This window comes from Lipophrys pholis, assembly GCF_963383615.2.
Source record: "Lipophrys pholis genome assembly, chromosome: 19".
NCBI classification, from domain to species: Eukaryota; Metazoa; Chordata; class Actinopteri; order Blenniiformes; family Blenniidae; genus Lipophrys; species Lipophrys pholis.
The window spans coordinates 15,706,454-15,729,107 of record NC_137647.1 but is presented as its reverse complement, the minus strand read 5'-3'; the positions used below and the strand labels follow the sequence as shown (position 1 = coordinate 15,729,107).

The 22,654-nt window shown below is 41.6% G+C and overlaps 1 protein-coding gene across 1 annotated transcript in view; it reads right to left on the bottom strand.

The window, feature by feature from the left end:
- olfm2a (olfactomedin 2a) overlaps positions 1 to 17,549 on the bottom strand; it is a 41,986-nt gene extending 24,437 nt beyond the window's left edge. Inside the window, exon 1 of the mRNA XM_080486938.1 lies at positions 17,016 to 17,549. Within this exon, the coding sequence (XP_080343064.1) occupies positions 17,016 to 17,072 (57 nt within the window). The 5' untranslated portion in view covers positions 17,073 to 17,549. The remainder of the gene's footprint in view (positions 1 to 17,015) is intronic.
- Between the last annotated feature and the right edge of the window lie 5,105 nt (positions 17,550 to 22,654).

Genomic DNA, 22,654 nt, shown 5'->3' with positions numbered 1-22,654 from the left:
GTACCCCAAGGTTCAGGCAGCAGAGACAGTGGTGTGTTTTCAACGTGGAGTGTTTAATCTATTAATGGCTCCTGTGGGTCTTTGATTACAGAAACTCATCTGGGCTTTTGTATATTGGAGAAGTGGATGAATCCACAGGAGGACTTTTGCAAACACACAACACACACAGACAGACATCAACCCATGCACATGGCACATAGCACCCCCCCATAATTATATTGCAATACCAAGTTGTGAGCTCGCTATCACCACAAATAAATTCAAACATCTGTCGCACTCCAACTAGACGTGATTGATAGTAATAGAATTATGGCATGTGTGAGAATTTAGAGTTGCTGTCTGTTTACACTCAGCCTGTACACTCTTATAAGGTCAGAGTCTCACATCTATAAGAAATATGGTCTAGTTATTTTTGAAAAACGACATGTGAAGTTGTGTTTTTGCATTTAAAATATGTGATAAAAGACTTCTATTTCTGTGTATATAGATTTACTTTCACATAGCTTTGGCTGTGCACGTCAGTGTTTCTCCATATTTGTGTCCACTTGCATGAGCAACCCTTTCTCTCCACCGAGCTGTGAAATGTCTACAGTACACTGTAATGGTGGTTGCCAGGGTATCGTGTGAGGGACCGGATTGAGTAGTGCCATGCATGTAATAGTACCTTCTCATTCTATAAAGAAAATAAGTAGGAAATCACACAGGAGCATTGCCCAAAGATTAGACTCGTATAGCTTAACTACAATAACAGCTGTTAACAGGTGAGAGAATATGTCCTTCCAGTGGGATCAAGTGGTAAAGAAAATCAATATTGTAAGTGTGTCTGCCAGCCTGTATTGATCATAACACACATACAATGCCTTGCAGTGAGTCCATCCTCTACCCTTCCTGCATATATAGTATAGCTCATCTAATCAAGACACAACAAAGACAAGGGAATGCATTCATAATATAGGATAGAATGGAATAGAAATGCTTCATAAATCCCAGAGGGAATGTTTTGTAGCATAGCTCCACACATAAAGAAAACACAGAATAAATAAATAAATAAATAGTAAAGAAGTAATACAACAGAATCAAGTTATATTGAACATTAATATATACAGGGCAAAGCATTGACTGGCATAAGCATAGAAGAATGAAATTAACAGAAATAGCTCAAAAAACACTAATGCATTGCATTGTTCAGGATGGACCAGATCATCGGGGATATATCATTAAGGTAGAGTGCTCATCCAAGACCTATTCAGGTGACCTAAACCTTGTTTTTGGAATTTAGTCATGAATAATTTGCCATTAAAAAGACATCCTGGACAGGTCGTCTTCTCATTCACAGCTATGGGCAATTAGGAGTCACCAATTGACCTCAAATGCAAATGTTTGAACCGTGGGGACAATACAGCGCACCAAGAAAAATAACCAAACATGCATGCACAGGTACAACGCGCAAACTCCACACAGAAAAGACCTTAAGTATGGTTTCAAATCAGGGATATTCTTTCTTTGAGGTGGTTGTGATAATAACTACATAACCGTGTGGCCCTGCATGAAGATTAAAATTGTTAATTATTAGATACATTTAGAATTGTCTTCCTAACTTTGCTATTAGAGGTGTGTGTGACTCAGTTTGTAGAGTGGGCCATCTTCTGATTATAAGGTTTCAGTTCTGATCCTACATCTCCCTCTGTTCATCTGAAGTGTCCTTGAGCAAGACACTGAACTCAAAATGGATGAATGTGATTAACAATGCAAAATGCTTTGGTGACTGAAGCAGGGAAATGGCGCTATGTGGGTGCATTCTGCCTATTACAGAAAATATAAGTGTTTTCCTGAAGCTCATCTGACATTATAATAAGCAGTGCCATGGATTTGGAAAGGTAGACAGACAAATGGATGTACAGATCGATAAAAAGATAGATAGTATCTTCCCGATTGTGTTGATATGGCAAAGATGACAGTGTAAACACCTTTGTGCAGGTACTGAAAAGCCTCCCGAAAATATTGTGAGAATAGAAATTCAGATTTTATTCATAGAATGATTGATTGCTGCTGATTGCTTCCTTGATTACAATCTCAATAGTCTTTGGACGTAATATTCTTGCGATATTCACCATGATAACTGTATATGGTTCAAACTCTGATAGCTCAATCAGACACAAGCAGGGCACCACATTTTGCTTCAGGCTTGCTAAGAAAAGCCTTGATCAAACCAATTGACAAGAGCTACATGCAGCAATCAGCTGCAATGCATTCTGGAGCTCAGCATGGCTCGCTGTACTGCCCCTTCTCATGCCAACTGCACCAGCTGAATACGAGTCATTGCGGTCCTTCCGGAGGCAAACATGCCTAGTTAAATGCCCCCATCCCCCTCCTTCCAACAAACACATACACATGCATTCACACACACACACGCACTAATCATTTCCTGACTCCATGACCTGATTACCAATGTGCTACAAACCTATCCATTTCAGGATCCAACAGCAGGAAGGCAAAGTGCCACATTCTGACCTTTTCTCCCACCCACCTAATCAAACATTCTCTCTGTTACAAAGGGAAAGCTATTCCTGTAAATGGAGTAATTACTAATAGTAAATTGGAAGTGTTCTTTCAAGCAGAAAGGTAGCTTGGGCTCAAAGAGAGCCTGTTAATTGAGAATGCCCCCCATGGCTACTCGCCTCTTCAAAGCGCCCTTCACCGATCTTGTGTTTCTGGCTTTGTCACTATCATCCCGAATAATTGAGTTTTTTTCATCCAGATGGTAACTTGTCTTCCAGTGAATACTGGAAACCTCATTTCCCCTTTCAAATAGCGGCTCAGGTTTTGACAACACAACTGATAAAACACATCTAACTGACTAGAAAAATGTGTGAATCTGAAGGAGGCCTCCATACAGAAGCACAATGTTTGCTGCAGAGAGCATTTTCTGAAACTACTACACTCCTGGAACTGGAGTGCCGTTCCATTATTATGTTACTATACTTTCATTAGTGATAGATTCATCTATATTTGCAAAAGAAAATGGTTCTTAGCTCACCCAGTGCCTGCAGATGAATAAAGACAGGCAATGCACAAAGTGTGTGCATTTTCTCATCTGGTCTGTGTCTGAGTCATTGTTTACAAAAGTCGTGCGGTGACAGAGTGAAGGTTTTGCCATGATTAGCTAATCACTCTGGTAGGTTACACAGGGGGGAAATAAGTCAGAGAATAACACGGAAGAGACAAAAAGGTTATAAGAGATGCGGCGAGAGGAAATGAAAAAGAGAGAAAAGAGTGGATGATGTATCTCGAACTCCCCTGAGGTGATGAATTTACATCTTGTCTGTTTTCTGCCATGTCTGCAACAGCGAAACTAACAGCACCAAAGAGGAGTGGTGAAATCCGGCCAATTACAGGCTGGTTTACAAACACTTTATCACAGCCAATTGCAAAAATAAAGCACACCAAAAAGAACCAACATCAAAATGATCTCTGCTTGACATAGACGGGAGCAAACAATGACCACAGCCCATCATTTATGTATTGTATATTAGTGAGGGAACACAACCAGCCTGCAGTCCTGTGTCCAACCTCTTTGCCAGAGCTCACACTGAAGGCTCCATTTGTATCCTCTGTCTTCAGGTCATTAATGCTCACAGAAGCTGTAACATTTAATTAGGGAGACATTATTAGTACAACAGAGGCGCAGTGTGCAACGGAGAGAAATCCCAAAACAGCCCCTAACTGAATATTACATTTACAGCCACATGGAGTTATGGGCAAAATGGTTCAGAGAAACTTGTAGATAAACAAATTGGCTTGTCACTGTGTTCTTTTATAGAGTTTTGCCATGTTTGTGGAAAAAGCAGAAAGGATTATTAGTATAAATAAAAAGTCTTGTAATAGCCTGTGTTCTGGTACCTTCCTCCAACAATCTGCCGATTTCAACCACATAATCCCCCAAAGTCTCTGCTGCATTGTCAAAATGCTGAGCCACTGATCCGTGTAGTGATTACACAGGCAAACAGACAGGAAAATATCAACAAACTGGAGGAAATGAGTATACAGAGGAGAAATGAGAGAATATTATAAAGGAGTAATATTGTGTGGAGTTAGCCAAGTGTGAGATGAGAAGTATATTGTGTGAGTCAAGTGAGTAGGAAGGTGCTGGTGGGAGGACTGTGGAGAGGCCCTGATGGTAAAGAGCGGCCCGAGAGCCACTCAGGGCTATACTGGACCATCAAGCTGGATCAAGCAACAGATGTAATGTTCAGCAGCTACAGGCCAATAAACCGTACCGTGAATGTGGCGGCATGTTCTGTATTATTATGTCAATTTGACTGTCATCTGAAAGTATGAATTGCTTTGGCAGATTCATGTGTTTTGAAAATTGTGTGTTTTGTTGTAGGCCAAATGAACACAAATGACAGCTGTGAGTTTGCCTGTTGAAATAGCAGCAGCTGACAGAAGACGGCTCTTGACCGTGTACACAATGCAAATCTACAGTAGTTAATGATGATATTTGCAGCCGCATATCTTAATGCAAATACAATACCAGAAAGGCCATCCCTTGCATTAATATTCTGTGCAGCACAAGATGCTGAGGATTTTTTCCCCATCTTCAGGAGGTGCTTCTTTTGCTAATCATGAACATAAGTATTTTCATATGCTGGCCTTAAGACGTGACTGCCTGAAACACCACTGCTCTTCTTCAGGGATATATCATTGTTGATTACTGTCTCATTCCTAAGGGGAGAATGGACAAAAATGCATTTTAAATGATATCCAACCTCAAAGCTCGGGAAATTCGACTGACAGAAATATCCTACAATAATGAGCTTGAGAGGGGAACATGCATTCTGGAGACAATTCTTCCTCCCACAGATTAAATCATTAATTTTAGTTTTAATAGCATCAAGTCCCACCTCTGCACAACAACAGCGTGTTTGTCTCAATAAAAAAAAATGAAAAGAAAAGGTCCATGTATAAGGAGCATTTGTCTCTGAGAGTGCATAATAACATTTTTACATTTCTTTCTGTCCGATTGGTTCAACTTTCAGGGTTTAAATATTGGAGTTGGTTTTAGTTTGCAACAAATCCTACATTTCACATTTAGTCATCTTGAGCTGAGCTGTTTGGATAGGATCAAGATGGATAACCATGGCAGCTGCAGATATTGATCCAGAACATACCAAGTAGAAAAATGTGCCTGACAAGTGAGAAGTACTCTCCTCTGAAGATCCCAGCACCAGCTCATTGCAAGCTGTTACTCTCACTGAGAAGAGTAAGAGATGAGAGCTGAGGCTGAGAGGACCAGTAGCCTGAGGCGCTAAGGCGTAAAGAGAGAGACCTCTCCTGAATACCTATTCATCACATTGCCATTAGTGTGGCTGAAGCACTCAGCTCTGCTGCTCAAAAATATAACTGGGATTACTGCATTCGATCCATGGCATGGTTTGTCATGATATTATCATCACTGCTGGATGATACACAGCCATGCCTCCAACCTTGCTTGCTTTCCTTACCTTGTAATCCAACAAACTGCAGACATCTATATATCTAGCCACTCATTCACAAGCAGTCAACCTCAGTAGATAAACAAGTGCAGATTCTAATTATCACAAGAGCAGATTGTCTGAACATGACTTATCCTCTTTGGTTCTCATCCCCCAGACCCTATCCTGCAAGAAATGCCACTCTACATCATTTCCCATTTACATATTGTCTGTCAACCCTCATCCTTCCTTCCCGGTGCTTCCTGTGTCCCTCCCGCCTGAGCGACATGATGCACATGCCATTGTTTTGTCATGGTCTTGGTCATATTGATTAAGTGATGTAGAGCTAATTAAAGACAATCTGCAAGGAGTGTCATTGCCAGAGAGGGGAACAAAATCACAGTGACAGAGTGATAGGCCTCTAATTATTATTCTCCTTTTGGTCAGGATGGGAGAGATAATAACCCTGCAGGCGCAGTCAGAAAGCTCGGTCTGACTATTTCTCCTTCTATTCGTGCCCACAACCTCCAGTTTTCATTTCCAGCATGTCTACTCAGTCTTTTCATTTCTGCCTCTCATTCTTTCTTCCTCACACACACTCACTTCCTCGCCATTCTGTCCTGCTCAGTTACTCCAGTGGGCACCAATTCAAATCCAGTCCACATCCTCTCACTTTGTACTAACACTGCCCACCAACCCTGATAGCCAAGCTGTTCTGTAGTCTGCGTGTGTGTGTGTGTGTGTGTGTGTGTATTTGTTTTACAAGATTATATGTACTTAACAGCTGCTTCATCAGGTACATGTGCTCTATGTAATGTGATTAAAGCAGATGTGCTTTTAATCATATGTTCCTTCCATATACGGTATGTTAATGAAGTGGACAAAATATTAGAAACACTTCTCAGTGTGTTGCACTGTGGTTCAATACCAATACAAACTGTGTGAGGGAACAGAATATTGAAATGTAGGTAAAAGAACAACAACTATTGTTCATATAGTTATGTGACAAAGGTTTTATGTAAATGTAGAATTCTGGACTCTCTGATTTCTCTCTGAACTAGAACAACTGTAAGTGTTATATGTAGGTGTGTCAAAAGACTTGTATCAGCTATTGGTCCTATTGTCTGGGTGGCTGATTGTTTTCTGTGTTGACCTGGACTGGTGTATTCACCCTTTTGTCCATTGTGAGAGAGAAGATACAGTAAGTCTACTTTATAGAAGACCCTGAGAAAACAAAGTACTTGGAGTATTTTACATTTTTCGATAACCGTGGATGGCAACACCATTCGTCTCTGATCAAAGTTTTCACTCCAGCTTTCAGTATTGATGGAGTATGTGTGAGGTTTTTTTTCCAGTCTCCTCCAGCAATTACCACAGATACATTTCAAACAAACAAAATGCTCCAGCTTCCCAAGATTCAACCTAATTGTATGCAACTATCATACATTATTGCTGCCAAAGGCACGATGTTTACACATCAAATTTGATGCAACGTGGATATCTCGTCTATGCGTCTCACCCCTGTCATTTCCCCCACCCACCCCACCCCCCACCCCCCACCCCCACAGAAGTACTTAGTTTCCAATTCGGTGCAAAAAACGTATGTCAGTTTGGGATCTTACTTCCAGATGTGATGTTCACACCCAGTATTACACTTTACGTCCATATGTGTATTGTCGATTTGAAGAAATCCCAGGGGTTTACATCAGGCAGCATAATGCAACGCAAGCTGGTGTTCCTTCCACTGGAGCGTCTTGTTATCTCCCCTCTCTTATATGTAGCGTCTCTATCAAAGACTTCTCTACCTTGCTCACCGTGGGGCTGCAGAGAGCAGCTCTGCCAGCCTGCTTGATATGCAGCAGTGTCTGGCGGCTGCTGGGCTCCCACGCCTCCCTGACTGGATCCTTTAAGCCTTGGCGCAGTCAGGAGAGCCTCCCTCATCAATGGCCCTACTGAGTGGCCACGACAGTGCCACGCGGAAAACATCGATTAAATGGTTCCTCTTCCCCTCTTGCTTCCGCTTCTACTATGCTGCACAGCTCTCATCCTTCATTTCACAAAATAAAAGCCCTGCAATTGAGTTAGCTTTCAACATGGGAAGCATTGCTGTCGCATTCACACATGGTAGCGAAGAGAACAGCGCTGTGAAACAAAACTTGCACATGAAGTAAAGGCAGAGGGAGTTAAAGTACAGTAAGGATTAGATGAGATGAGAGAGAGAGAGCTGCAGTGGTAGAAAAGAAATAGTACAGTCTCAGTTCAGCCAGCCAAGATTTACTTTGGGTCTTGTTATTACTTCTCAGTCCGTGTTGATTGCTGCTGCAGCTCTCAGTTTCATGAATGTGACCAATTAACTTGAAAAAAACGGCACAGACTTGCCTGGGGATCTGACATGAAAGCCAACTGCATTTATTAAAAGAAACAACTTTTTCAAGGTAGGTGATGTTTTGTCTCGCCATCTCAATATGCAGGTGGAGGTGAAATCTGGATTTTGAGAATGCATAACATCTCCTGATGTGTTTCTTCTGATAAAAGTGAAGAGATGTGAAGAGCACTGTTCAAGTAGCAGCTTGCCCAATCTGCTCAGTCTTATGAAAGCTTTTGTATCAGAGCGGGAAGAGGAGCTCTAGGCACAACAGCCATATTTATATTCCAATCTTCTACACAGAAACCCACATTGCCAGGCTCATAAAAGATTCATCGAGCAGGGGAAAGCAAGGTCGTACAGAAAACTGGTCAGGAGGTGCCTACTGCAATGTAAAAATGAGCAGATGGGCACCCACACACATGAAGAAAAAAAAAATTACCGGGTGAGTCCCATGGTGGCAGTTACTAGGGTAACGAATGGGTACCATTTTTGCTGATGGGATGTGTTTAGTATTGACCACATGATCAAGCACGGCTGTGCTCTAATTGGCAGCTGTCACTCAAAATGTCCACTGCTGCAGTCTAAATAGCCTAAGTCATCTTTGTTGGAGTCGATGCATTGTTTGGCTCTTCGTCTTGTGGATCTCATTGCCGACATGTTTGTGAACTAGAGAGCAAAGGGGAGAGAGGAGGAGAGACAAAGACAACGTGTGTGTGTGTGTGTGTGTGTGTGTGTGTGTGTGTGTGTGTGTGTGTGTGTGTGTGTGTGTGTGTGTGTGTGTGTGTGTGTGTGTGTGTGTGTGTGTGTGTGTGTGTGTGTGTGTGTGTGTGTGTGTGTGTGTGTGTGTGTGTGTGTGTGTGTGTGTGTGTGTGTGTGTAAGAAAAAGTGCACGTGGGCGTGCGTGTGTATGCCTGCTTTCTGTGTTGTCAGAGAACTGTCACTCTTGCTTAGAGTCACAGACATAAACCTCTGGGAGTCCTGCTCCCTCCAGCATACTCACACAGAAGGAAAGGGAGAAAGTAGGGGAGGGAATGTGATATAGGGATGATATTCATCCCACCAGTCAAGCTGATCCGTCTATACACTGTTGACAGCAAGCATACAAATAACATCCTATGCATTATATTAGCACGGTGAATGTTTGGAGAAATGATTTGCGCATTAGTCAGACATTGTGAAATTGTCTGGTAGGGAGAAAACGGGTCAGAAAGGGACACTCAAAAGATGACACATGTAAATCGACTTGCCTTTCCTCATGCATGTATAAAATAGTCATTAATCTCTAAGTGTACAGCTGGGTGCTGGTTAGCTGCCAGGTTAACCATGTCTGTACAAATGAGGGAGTTCTAACAACTGTATTTAGTGCTCCATCCCAAAAGCCCTTAAAGACCTTTCTAATGGCTATTACACATTGCCCTGGAGTCAAGCAGCTTGGTCCACAGGAATGCTAATGGTCATTTTAGGACAGCACACAGCTGAAAACAGCAATAGAGGTCACTTAGAGCCCACACAAGCCGGGAGCGTGAGTGGTGGTCATTCTGTGGCCCAGAATGAGTAAGTGGTCATTTAAAACACAAACTAAATGCCAAGGTTACCTGACTCTTATACTGACTTTGACATTCCCCAGTTGAAGCGATGGGTCTCCTGTCATTAAACCGTCTGCAAAATATTCAACATGCTAATGTCCTCTGAGGATAATATGTAATACATTGAGTATACACAAACTGTACGCAAGAGATTTCGATTCTGCATTGCTGAAGGAATGAGAGAAAAACATTACTAAAAGGAATTTAGTTTTGAATTGCTTTACAAAGCTGTCATAATCATGCACACGTGGCAATACTAATTTAGTGTAGCCAAGACTCGTTGCCAAACTAAAGAGTTGTGTTGGAGAGTTGCATCACAGACCAATTATATTTATTTGATCTTTATTATATAAGTAACCTTATTGAGACACAAATCCTCTTTTTCAAATGAGATCAATGTACAATATTAATTTGCCAGGTTCAATCAATCACTCGACTACCTCTTTGGAAAATATTGTTCATGTTTTCATTTGCAGTAGGCTAGATTACTGCACCAGTATTCATACAGGTCTTAACAAAAAAATCAACCAGGCAGCGTCAGCTGAACCAGAAAGCTCCTGCCAGAGTCTTTGCAAACACCAAGAAACTGGACCATCTCACACCGACCCTCAAAACACTCCCCTGTCTTCCTGTGAGTCAGAGGATAGATTTTGAAATGTTACTGCTGGTCTACAAAACTCTGGATAGTTTTGGACCAAAATATATGCAAGATTTATTAGTCCCTTGTGAAGCATCCAGACCCCTCAGGCCACCTGGGACAGGTCTAGTGTGTGTTCCCAGAACTAGAACCAAACAAAATGAAGCAGCATTTAGTTCATATGCTCCTCACTTGTGGAACAAACTTCCTGAACACGTGAGGTCTGCTCCAACTGCCGGCTTAATCAAATCAGGGCTGAAACGTTGTTCACTGCAGCGTTCTCATGATTTTAATACATTATTCCTTTTAATCAATTGAATTTCTCACTATTCTAAGTGTATTTTTATTAGCGTCATTTTATTCTTTATTCTCCTGTTTAATAACCCATTGTATTTTAAATGCTTTTTTGTTTTCTTAATATCTCGTTTAATACTATGATTTTAATGTAATCTGATGTATTTCTTTGCCTTTCTGAAGCACTCTGAGTTGCCTCGTGTGTGAACGGCGCTACACAAATAAACTCGCCTTGCCTTTAGAACAAATAAGATGAAGCACCAGTGAAACAGCTGAAACTAACTACAGGCAGCTGCTGATATTTAACTGGCATTTGAAAGGTTATTGTCATGTGTTCAACGCTGCTAATACCACACACCGGCTGTAGATATTGTGATAATGTTACTTACAAGTGTCCATCTTTCATGTTCCTGTCAGAAAGATTCAATCCAGAAGTGACGAGAGCACTAGTACTCCAATAAACTGTATTTTAGTGAGGAAATAACCGTAGCTAAATCAGGCTCAGTTACTGATGAGATTATGTAATGAAATGCAAGTGCATTATTTGCATTAATAACAAATATAACAGTAATACATTATTGCTCAGGCCACAAGTAATGAAATGTTGTATCTATATCTATATCTTTATATCTATATCTATATCTGTTGTCAGGTATACATTACACAAGATAGTTGTCAGCACATGTATGTGTAAATGCTATTCCAGCTAATGTACAGCCGTACTGACACAGCCTTGCTCATTTAGGGTTACCAGCTATGACAAGGACACAGTGCTGTTCTGAACATCAGGCCGCTGACCTCACATGCTTCCCTGCCTAGCACTGCACCCATTAACCAATTACCACGCAAACCTCAGCCTGACTGTGAACCTCATCCGAGGCACTGCAGCAGTGAAATCAGCCACCCGTTTCACTTTGTAGCTGAAATGCACCTTAAAAAAAAAAAAAAAGCAAACTACCATCATTTCACACTAATGTCACCCTAGCATGAGTCATCAACATGTTACACTTGGAAAGCTGACCCAGAACAGGTACGCCATTGTCACAAAACCAAACGCATGACACATATGCCAACAACTCTTTGTGTTAAAAAAAGTACTCAATGTGCTGTAGCTCTATCTGCCAAAAGGGAGGATTGATTTGCTCTGATTCTTCAACAGAAAAAACTAAAGAAAACACATTTCTCAGCCTCAACCCTATAAACAGGTCTTGCACGATTAATAAAACGTTAGCCTTTTGAGGACTACATTTTTGGCCTCATACATTGCTGATGTGGGTGCAGATAGATAAAGCACAAACATACAAACACCTCTGATGATGCAGTCAGCTACATGAAAGCACATCAAACATTAAGAGGAGCGAGTGAGCCGCACACAGCACAAAAGCTCAATAGCACTCTCTCTGCTGTGGCTCTCGTCTTAAACAGTATCTCTATTATAACACAAATCTCTCTACAGTGGCTGATTCACACAATGCCGTGTCATTACCAAGCCCTAATTCAAGCTCTGCTCTAATCAGTCGTGACACAAGCACATACTATTCAATCGCTCCAAGCAGCAGTGAATCAAACATAATGCAACCTCATTATCTATGGCTGATTGTGAAGCAGCACCTTTGTGTATTGATGAGGAGCGTATGAAGGTGGATACAGACAGAGTGGCTAATCCAACCCTGCCTGCTCGCTTCCTCGCCCACATGGTGCTAGACATGATTGTTAGTGATTGACAGACAACACAGAAAATTTGCTTATGTTCGGTAGCGTGTGCTATTTTAGTTAACGGGCCAAAACTGACTGATTGCAGATTATTGCTGCATATTAGAGAAACTTAATTTCATGGACATCGACTTCATTAATGGTGAAAATGAATGCTTGTTGATCTACATACAGAATATGTAATATTCTTGAATATGATCTAAAGATGTTGCAGCTTGACCTCCTAATTGCGTAGGCCTGTGCGGTCATGCAACATTAATATTTCATGCAGGCACTGCAACTGTCTAGCTGCATATCACTGTGGTTTTAAGACCTTATGTCTTTGAATCTCACTGGCAGATTTACACCCATGCTCCCACGGCCTTTCATTTGTTTAATTCTATAGGTGGTGGTTACACTGCTGCTTGGCAGAGTACAGTCTGTCCAGCCTGCTACATCGTGCCTTTCCTCCTGATGCGTGTGGACTGACACCACTGTTTCCTCCACTGTCATCCAGCTGCACACAGCATCAATATTCTATATTCATCAAAAAAATGTGATTGTGTATGTTCAGGTATGATAATGACAGGTGTAATTCAATTCAATTCATTCACTTTATTTATATAGAGCCACATACAACACAGTCATTTCAAGGTTGTTTTTGTTTTTTTAACCCAACAAATCCAAATTTTTAATAATTTTGCATGCAGTGAGTTGGTCACATTGTTGTGTAATGAGCTTCTGTCAAGTAGACAGGAAGAGAAATGTACCAGAAGTAGCTTGATCATGGTTCTGTCTGGGGAAGGGCTTTCATTTTGATCACACTGCTTTGTTCTCATTGGGCTGGCACTAGGAAAAGAGGTTGTTTTTTTTGCCAATGGGTCACAGCCCGGATGGTGGACTGTTTAAAGCTGTCTCAGTTGGACATTAGCCAACCCAGCTGTTTGACCTGCCCGACTCTGCCCAAGGTCTGTCCTGGCTGTCCTCACGTGGAAGCTGTACTCCATTGTTTGTCTTTGCTTCTATGTGGAGTCGGTTCTAAGGTAGGCCAAGAAAATCCTCTGCATGCATCATTACGATTGATAACATTGTTCGTTACAAATAAACAATTTCTTTCACTTATTGCTAAATTACAGCACTTTACTGTATAAATAGTTCAATGTAAATTAACTGAATGATTGAGCCAAATAGCACTTTAAAGATCACTATGATTTACAAGTGCTTGATACTTAACAGCCACTTGCTGTTTAGCTGAAAATTTGCTACATTCATCACACAATCCTAGAATAAAGAAACTAAACTTAACAAGATCCTAAATGGTCGTCTTTTCAAACAGATTGTTTATCAGAGTCCCTGTTGAGTGGAGGGATAAAATAAATTACTGGAAAATCTAGCCAATTGCTTTCTCCGGGTTCTGTCTCTGCTCTTGAGAATGACAAGCAATTAGGTTTTCTTCCCCACTGCACTGGATGTTTGAAAAGGAAAACACCAAAGCAAGTGTTCATTTCCATCACTCTCAACCATAATGTTGGAAGACTCTGAGGCCAGACATCCTAAACCAATAGGAGCGATCCCCTGGCACTGTTTTGCTCCACTGGGATCACAAGAACAGTTTGTTTTTTTTTGCCTCCAAACATGCGATTTAATTTTTCAAGTACATAAAAGAGTTCATTAAACCAGCTTCTTAATTGTATAGCTATGGAGAATTAAGAAAAAGAAAACCTTTGTCTCCTTCGACAATGGCTTCTCACAAATCAGTGAGGATTCAGCGCATTGTTTAACCCATCATGATTGTTGGACAAAAATATTAGTAAAGCCATATCTTTGTGATCTGTAAGCCTCTGACTGATCTTTTTCCCAAGGCTTTGGTGTCAACAAAGAAACTATATTTATTCATGAACAGTCATCATCTGAATTCAAAGAAACATTATGTGTGAAAATATAAAAGCTCCACAAGCATTCTAACAATGAATTTTAACCATCTTAACGTAACGTATGTATTTCAGTATATCTGACATCCTTATTATTTACTATTCAAAGAAATCACATTAAAATGTGAGCCCAAATAAAGCACATAAACATCTTTAGTGTGCACCCTCATACTAACCTTGTATAAGGTGACTCAAAATCAAATGTATTGTGTGTGCAATTCATTATACAGTGATTGAATAAACTGGAAATGTTGTGTAAAAATCCACACATGTGCATACAGGCACTTATGGTCATGGATTGCGTGAGTGACACTGTCATGCATGACTCGATGTGTGCACCATTACAACTTATCTGTGCCAAGGTCAAGCAGGTGCCCATCTGTATCAGTAGCACCAAGGACCTCCGGGTTTCATGGGTACTTAGCAAATACATGCAGCGTACAAACAAGTGCATCTGTCTCATTAAAGCCATTTAAATATTTCATGAAGGCTTGTGCTGAAACTGTGATTCAAAAAAATGGTGAATATCTCAACTGTGCTGTTTGGGAGTATTAACCTCGTTGCTGTAGATACACACGAAATCATCAATTCTTTATGCTTGTAGCGCAATCTTCAAAAGATGGGTGGTGTCATATTTTCTTTCAGACCTTTCAATATTTAATGTAAACACTTACTGCAAATTGCCCCCCAGGGCCAATTACTGTATGAACCCAGTAAAGAAGGAATTGAAATAAGATAGCAAATCATCAGCTACACTTCAACTGTCACATTTGCCTCAGTTGTGCATTGATTCCACACTTCATTTATAGTTACTCACTTTGACTCACTGAAGATTATTCATGGTGCTGTCAAGGTCTGCCGGATAGACAGAGGCTGTTTATAATTTATTATTTAGTTTAAAAAGCTGGATTTTGCTATTTGATTTATTAGATTGTCGTTTTTTTCAGTTCGTCATTAAATAACCGAGAATTTAGATTTAGATTACATTCAGAGGTTGAAGAAGATGACGGTGTGTTTAAAGGGATTTTTGTGGTGGAAACTACTACTAGTATAATCAGTTGCATCTCCTGGAATGCCATCTGTGCTGAACCTGCTATACTTGGAAACCAACACACAGATGTAAAGTGTAACCTGTTCATCAAAGCACCTCCTGTAGAGAGAACAAAAAAAAACCTGTAGTTTCTACTCTGTTAAAGGTCAACTGCAGTGTTTACTCACCCTGTGGACACGGTGTATAAAACAATGACGTCTAGGCAAATGTTTCTGTGTATTAAAGATTTAAAACATCAGCATGTTCAAATGCTGGACCAAACCCAAGGAAACACAACATTTTGTTTGTAGAGAACCATCTCCACTATACCCACTAATTCCTGAAAGCTTTATCAAGCAAATGATCAAATATGTTCACTTTGCATTGTTGTTTTTTGTTTTCTTCCAATTTAATAAATGTATGTACATGACAGTCATGGAACATTGATTGAATATATCCATGCTTGGTGATAAGTGATATGTGATGATAGGTGCTGCTGTTATGTTTGGACTTAATTACTTAATTGATGCATGTAACTAAAAAACAATATCAAAAAATAGTGCACTAACACATAAAGCCAGTGAAAGTGTCCTTTGCCTAACATGATGCTTAGGAAGTCAGAAGAAGAAGACATCTTTCTCAGTTCTGTTCAGTGTGATGCTGCTGAACAAATTTTTGTATAAACCGCAAAAGTGTGTGTGTGTGTGTGTGTGTGTGTGTGTGTGTGTGTGTGTGTGTGTGTGTGTGTGTGTGTGTGTGTGTGTGTGTGTGTGTGTGTGTGTGTGTGTGTGTGTGTGTGTGTGTGTGTGAACCAGCCTTTCATTGTCTCTGTCTCACATTGTCTTCAGTCTGTCTGTGGCCTTTGCCAAATGGTGACACTCACTGCCAGCATACAAGGAGGCGCTGTCCGTGGTGCTAAATTGACTCGGACTGCTTTTAACCGAGGGTGCGACAGGGAGCTGTCCATAGTTCTGAATCTGCTGCCGCATCACACTCAAGGTGCCATACCGCGCCTGTCCAACTCACAAACCTGCCTCCTTTATACAAATCTGAGTAACAGGTACATTGTGGCTGCTTTGCCAGGAAACCAATACACTTTATGGTCTGTCATGAGTTATGCCCAATAACCGGCTGAAACCCCCGTTGCAAGTTCAAACGCTCCTGCCTTGACAGAAAGCTTTTCTGGGTCAAATAATTTACCGTCCTTCACTTCAATTCACAACTGTCACATCACAGCTCGTCATTTCACAGCAAACGGACGCGGCTTCTCCTCTCCAGTGTCATACACTGGCTCACGCCACATGCGCAGACACACGCCCCGCATCTCCAGGGATCTACAACCTTTTTTCTGGTACACTACACCAGTTACCCATAGCTTGTATTCACAGCCACAAATCACACAATGCTAAATGGCTCTCTGAGCTCTTTCAGCCTGGTCAGCGCTCTCAGTTTGGAGCAGGTGGATCTCTCTGTCAGTGATGTATAGGTGGAAGAGGAGATCTGTAAACAACGACCTCCAGGGCATCACAGGCATCAGAGCGCCTGCAGATCAATTAGTATCCCATCAAGGACTAAATGCTCATTGTTTGTTTTGACTTTTTCCTCTTTGACACAGCGCCCTCACTTCAATCGTAAACGACATCCATACATACGTCTTAAATGTGAGAGTTGAAGTGGATTTACAGTCGGCTCTGCTGCTCTGTTTATTAGTGTGAACTTTCCTCCTACGCTGTTTTCTCCTCCAAGAGTACATCACACACTGAATGGATGCACCTTCTGAACAATATAATGTATTTATTTATTTATTTTATAGCAATTTGCCTGTGAGATACCGTACCAGGTCTTCACATGTCTGTGCCACTTGTTTTAAACTGTGGTACAATTCCTATCAAGGCGTTGGTTCCTACTTAATCATCACCATAATGGGTAATTCATATTCAGGCAGTAAACGGCGCTTTAAGAACTTTTCAAGCAATGCTGATTCATAGAGCAAGCGTCCTTACCTCAATGGGCACGACAGCTAACATCACAAGTAGGAAAATGGCACTGAAGAGATGCATTCTTGTCGGAATGATCGCGTCCCAGCCGACCCCACTTCCTGCAGCTCTCCCCCCGTTTCTTCTCCCTCACTGGGGCGGTTTCTTCGGACACAGAGGGATTCCTTCAACGCTGTATCGGCTGTGCGCCACCAGCCTCATCACCAGGACGCACGGCAGCCCTCTCTGGCTCGGGAACGCGACCAGCCGTATGTCTTTTGTGTTGCATAGACTCTTCTGCGGGTGGTGAGAGCAAAAGCTCCGACTTCTGAGTGTGTGTGTGTGTCTGTAGGGAGGGGGACTGTATCCGGGCTGAGCGGACAGACAGCGGCCCCTCTCCGTCCTGCAAAAAGAAATGGAAAAAAACAAAACAGAAAAACAAAAACAAAAAAACAAACCAGAACTGCGACTGAGCGAGGGGAGCGGTGGAGAGTCGCAGAGGTTGGAAGGTGACTGCTGTGCTTGCAAGGTGCTGACGCTAGGAGCAGCACGTCTGTGTGAGAGGAGCCCAGTCAAACAAGTAGCACATGCAGACAAGCCTGGAAGAGAGAGAGAGAGAGAGAGAGAGAGAGAGAGAGAGAGAGAGAGAGAGAGAGAGAGAGAGAGAGAGAGAGAGAGAGAGAGAGAGAGAGAGAGAGAGAGAGAGAGAGAGAGAGAGAGAGAGAGAGAGAGAGAGAGAGAGAGAGAGAGAGAGAGAGAGAGAGAGAGAGAGAGAGAGAGAGAGAGAGAGAGAGAGAGAGAGAGAGAGAGAGAGAGAGAGAGAAATTTTGCTCTGTATATGTTTTTGTTGCACCTAAGGAAAGACCTGCCATTAAAAATAATTATGCCTTTCTGCTCATCATGAGTGATTGGGATTGTTGACTATCAGATCTATAATACCATTAATTCACGGGTGACATATATCTAATTATAATATGTCAAAACACAGCATTTCTCTGGGGTTTATAGAAATTCAAAAAAAATATTGTAGCCTCACTTACAATGAAGATAATGAATGTTGTTAGTTTTATGCAGGTAATTGAATGATGGGTTTGCATTCTAATTAAGTCTTGTCCAGGCCAGTTGATGGTGTCTCTGCTTGAGTACACAGCTTCTATATGTTTGCCTCTTGTGCGCTGTCAGCTGTGTCATGGGGATTTATAGAGAAGGGCTGTGATGCACCACTTTCTGACAACCTGTGCTTGTATCTTTGGAGCTTGGAGTTGAATTTATGGAGAAAAAAAAATATATAAACCTCTACGGTGCGTGTTGTCCATGCCCTCTATGACTTGCTTGGCTTAAAGACATAGAAGTAAATGCACTACATGTCACATGAATCTCTGACTAACTACAGAGTAAAGAGTGTGTTCAGTGCCTGCCACTTTTCTTTTAATGTAGCAGTTACATTAAAAGGGAACTAGAACATTATACTATGTATAGAGATAAAGCACCACACACACAGGTTTTGTCTCCTGCTGAAATAACAAATGAGGCAAGCCCTATGCCCCAACAAGTCTAATCTAGTCCATCAGTTAATTTATCAATATGTATGAAACGCGTCGTATCATTAATCCATTGCAGAGACTAAGATAGTTTTATTAGTAGTTATATTGCAGTATAAAAGCAAAAATAAACACTGTAACAAATCTATTTTACACGAAGGTGTGCTGGGCTGGAGGACTTCTACAGTAACAGAAAGTTTAGAAGGATTTTCACATAAGTACTGTATATCATTAAAATAAAAAAATGGCTGAACAGATGGTCTTCATTTATTACAGTCGTTGCGCACAACACTAAACAATAGTTTCTTTCATCTCTTCTGTTTTGTTCGCTGGGGGGGAATGATGCTGCAGTGGTTGACACTAAGACACAGTGAAGAAATCCAGGTTTGAAGCGGAGCTGGTAGTTAGTATGCAGGTTTCTCTCCAAATCCCAAAACATGGTGACCTTTCCATGAGTGTGTTGAAATTGTACCACCACTTTTAATATTTCTTGAAATTTTCAAATGTATTTAATGAAAGAATGGCTGCAAATGCCCAGTGACTTCAGTTTATCATGGGTTTAAGACCTAAAACAGTGTGATTAGTACATAACATGATCTGAAAGATATCATTGTGATGGTTTTTTTTCTTCCTGTCCCTTTGCCCTGTATAGTTCAGCAGAGGCTTGACTTTTTCCACCCCTGCTGCTGCCCTCGCAGGCACAGTGTACACCCCTCTATTTTCCCAGCAGGAGAAAGCATGAGGAGGTGCAACGAGCTGGTGAGAGGGGGCAAAACAGTGATGGGGGGAATGAGAAGACTGCAAAACAGAATGCAGGAATTGTTCCTGTTTTCCTGTGATGTTGTTTTCACCAATGTTATTGTATTATAGCATACCATCTTGGATGGTGCTTCTGCTTATGTATACAGTAAAGCACGAGACTGAGAATAATAGAGAGGCCCAAGGCTGCCAGGGTGAGTAAAAGTGATGTTGAATCATTGCATTGGGCCAGAGTGCCCCGGTATTTAATGGTCATGCTGAGGAAATACTGTGTACTAACAGACTCCTCCCTTCTCCTGGTTGCTTCGCTCCATCTTGTCCTTCATCTCTTTCCCTTGTTACATTTAAAAGACCTAAGGCACTGGGGAAGCTCGGGGAATGCTTCTAAGGTAAATGCAAACAAAGCATGACCTATTTGTTAAAGATGCAGCATTTTCCCTCTTTTTATCCCCAAGTCAGTCCAACAAGGCAGCGAGAAAGAAGAAAATAGACCTTCAGGGCGACTGTGTGTCCTCTCAGGCAACCAGGCATCTCTCCCTTTCTGTCACCTCACATGCAACCACGCAGTGTTCGGCTGATGTACCACGACCAGGATTTTTCCTGCCTTTCTCTCTCGCTTTCACTCCTCATCTTCTCCTGGTTATCTTGACTGTTTATGTTAGTTATTGGCTTGTGGATGTTTGATTGTATTTCATGCTCTGTGATTTAATCTGGCCCTACTCTGTGCTTTTCCCTGAGTGAGTGTATGTGTGTCACTAAAATATTTGAAACCATGCAACACACCTACTGTTCTGAAGTGGCCAGAGGACTATATTTAACAACCACTAGCTTTTCTGTGCTTCACTGGCTGTGTGTGTGTGTGCTTCTGTTCTTGCGTGTGTTTGTGTGTCTGTCTATGTGTGCCTGCTTGCATGTGTGTGTATGATTGTTTGCCTCTGACTGCCTACGGGCACCAATCTTGTCAAAGGTAATATTCTAATGCATTAAAAACACAGCTGTTTAGATGTGGCTATTTGTATTGTGCCACCATTGCCAAGCCTATCATTATATAGATTTTCTATTTCCCAGACTTGACTCTTTTCAAACAATCACAAAGCAGGAAGAATATTAAACATGCACGGAGAGTGAACTGTGGCAGCAATGGCAAGGAAAAACAGATGCTTTGTATTTTGTTCATGGTTAATGTGAATTTTAGACAGGTGCACATGCTCTGTGACTGATGGGATTGTGAATCATCACAAAGATGCACAGTCTAATTGGATTTTGTGAAGTTGAAGTACATGAACTGTGCTATCCATCTAGTGAACATTGGAGTCTGTTTTATAACAAACATTGTGGTTATTATTGATCTTTGTAATGTTACTGCTGCTGCCTGTGCTGCAGAGTTATTATGCAATAGAACTGAAAGACCATATGCTTCCTGAAGGTATCCAGAATGTTAAATCTAGATCGGGTTGTTCAGTGAGCGCATGGGATAGTGTGAAGCTTACAGTTCCCAGTCTTCAGCTCAAAATTAATACTCAATAGACTCACAATCTCTCGCACAGTAACACGCTTTGCTGCAATACCAACATGTCAATAAACACACAGATGGGGAAGTGTTAACCCTGACACTCCTGCAAATAACACAGACAGCTATGCCAAAAAAAAAGCCTTCGGAAAATGTTACAACCACATCCATCTTGCATTCACATTTTCTAATGAATGTCTAATTAAGCCACGTCTGTGTAAACAGCAGGAAACACCTTATTCAGCAGCCCCAAACATGCAATATCTTTGTGCAGCCAAATAGAGGCCACAGCTTCCGCTACTCACCTGCACGGTGAGTCATTGTGAAAATTTGAATATGATAAAATGTCAATTTTCAGAACATTATGCTGTCATATCTGTGTTGAGTCAAAGTCAGCTAATCAAATCTTCTTATTCCTTTCTCTTGCAAGGATAAATATTTTGAATTTGAAGGAGTTAATGCTAGTTAGTGGTGGTGACATTCTACCAGCTGCTGGGTCAGGGGGTTAAGAGTGCTCCGTTGCCATAGCAACCTGCGCTTGAGTGCCCATGAGAAAAGGTGTGAAACTTTCATCGGTTGCCTGAAGATGGAATTAAACGTGGCTTTTCACATCCATCTCGGGTCGCCTCACTTTACTACCTGCACACACAACCAAGACATTCAGGACAAGGACAGCTCATGTTCAGTTGCATTTTCTGCAAAAAGGCCCTGTTGTGCGTCACATCTGCACCTTGCCATAATTGCACAAACATCATCAATCATCCTCTAGAAGGAGTGCACAGCAGTCTGCTCATGTCGCCAAGTGAAAACAGTGGATCGCTGCCCTCCATCGACTCACAAAAACATGAAAAAGTGAGGGAAGACACAGACTAGCAGGTACATGAGAATGGTGCGCCAAGAAATTCATTTTTTAAGTGAAGCCACACACACACACAGCCACAACTGACCACTGCTTTATCTTGAAAGAGCCTCTTCTCATCTTTTTCTCACTGATATGTCTCTCTCTTTTCTTTTTTCTTTATCCCAGAATGAACAGCAATAAGATGCTCCCTGAGTTGTACTCTGTACCGTGTGTTTGTGTTTAATTGGATGAAAAGATGATGCATAATGTGGGAGGAAAGAAACATGAGGGAACCAAAGTCCACGTCGCCTGCAGCAATAGAAACCAGCAGCTATTTGTTGTTGACATTTTTCTCCACAGTTTTTTCTGCTCCATTGGAACGGTGGCAGTTTCCAGTTTTTTCGTGCATTCAGGGTTTTTTCCTCCATTGCAGCCTGTCTGTGTTGTAAAGTTCCTGAGCGTCACAAGATTTCACTCTCCACTGCCAGACTCCGGGGGCGACTGCTCGTGTATGTGTGTATGTGTGTGTGTCTGTGTGCGTGTGTGTCTTTGTCTGTGTGCAGCATGCACGCTGTGGTGTCGTGATAGCTGAAGCACTGTGGAATGGGAGCTTTGATGTCGGTCCATCTCAGACGGGGACAGTCAGGGTGCGTCCATTAGGGACATGGGGATAGATGTTTACTTCCTTTGCAAATAACCTGCAGCACTCACCTTTACTTCCTTCACACCACTGCAGTGTCTGACTGTAATTCAAGAAATGTGTACATGAGAAGATACAGTCCTAACATCTCAAATGATCTTTAAAGAGAGAAGAAAGCAGAATCTTTTCTGCTAGAATGTTCTTTTGACCAGTTCTAAGGTAAGTATAGGAGAAGATAAGAAAAGGCTGTTCAGTAGTGAAAGCTTTGTGCTTATTTGATAGTTACCTGCAGCTGACACACCTCATCCCTTATACAGGGCCCGTTGTTACATTCAGTTCTTGCTGTACATTATCTTCCAGACGTCATCTGGCCTG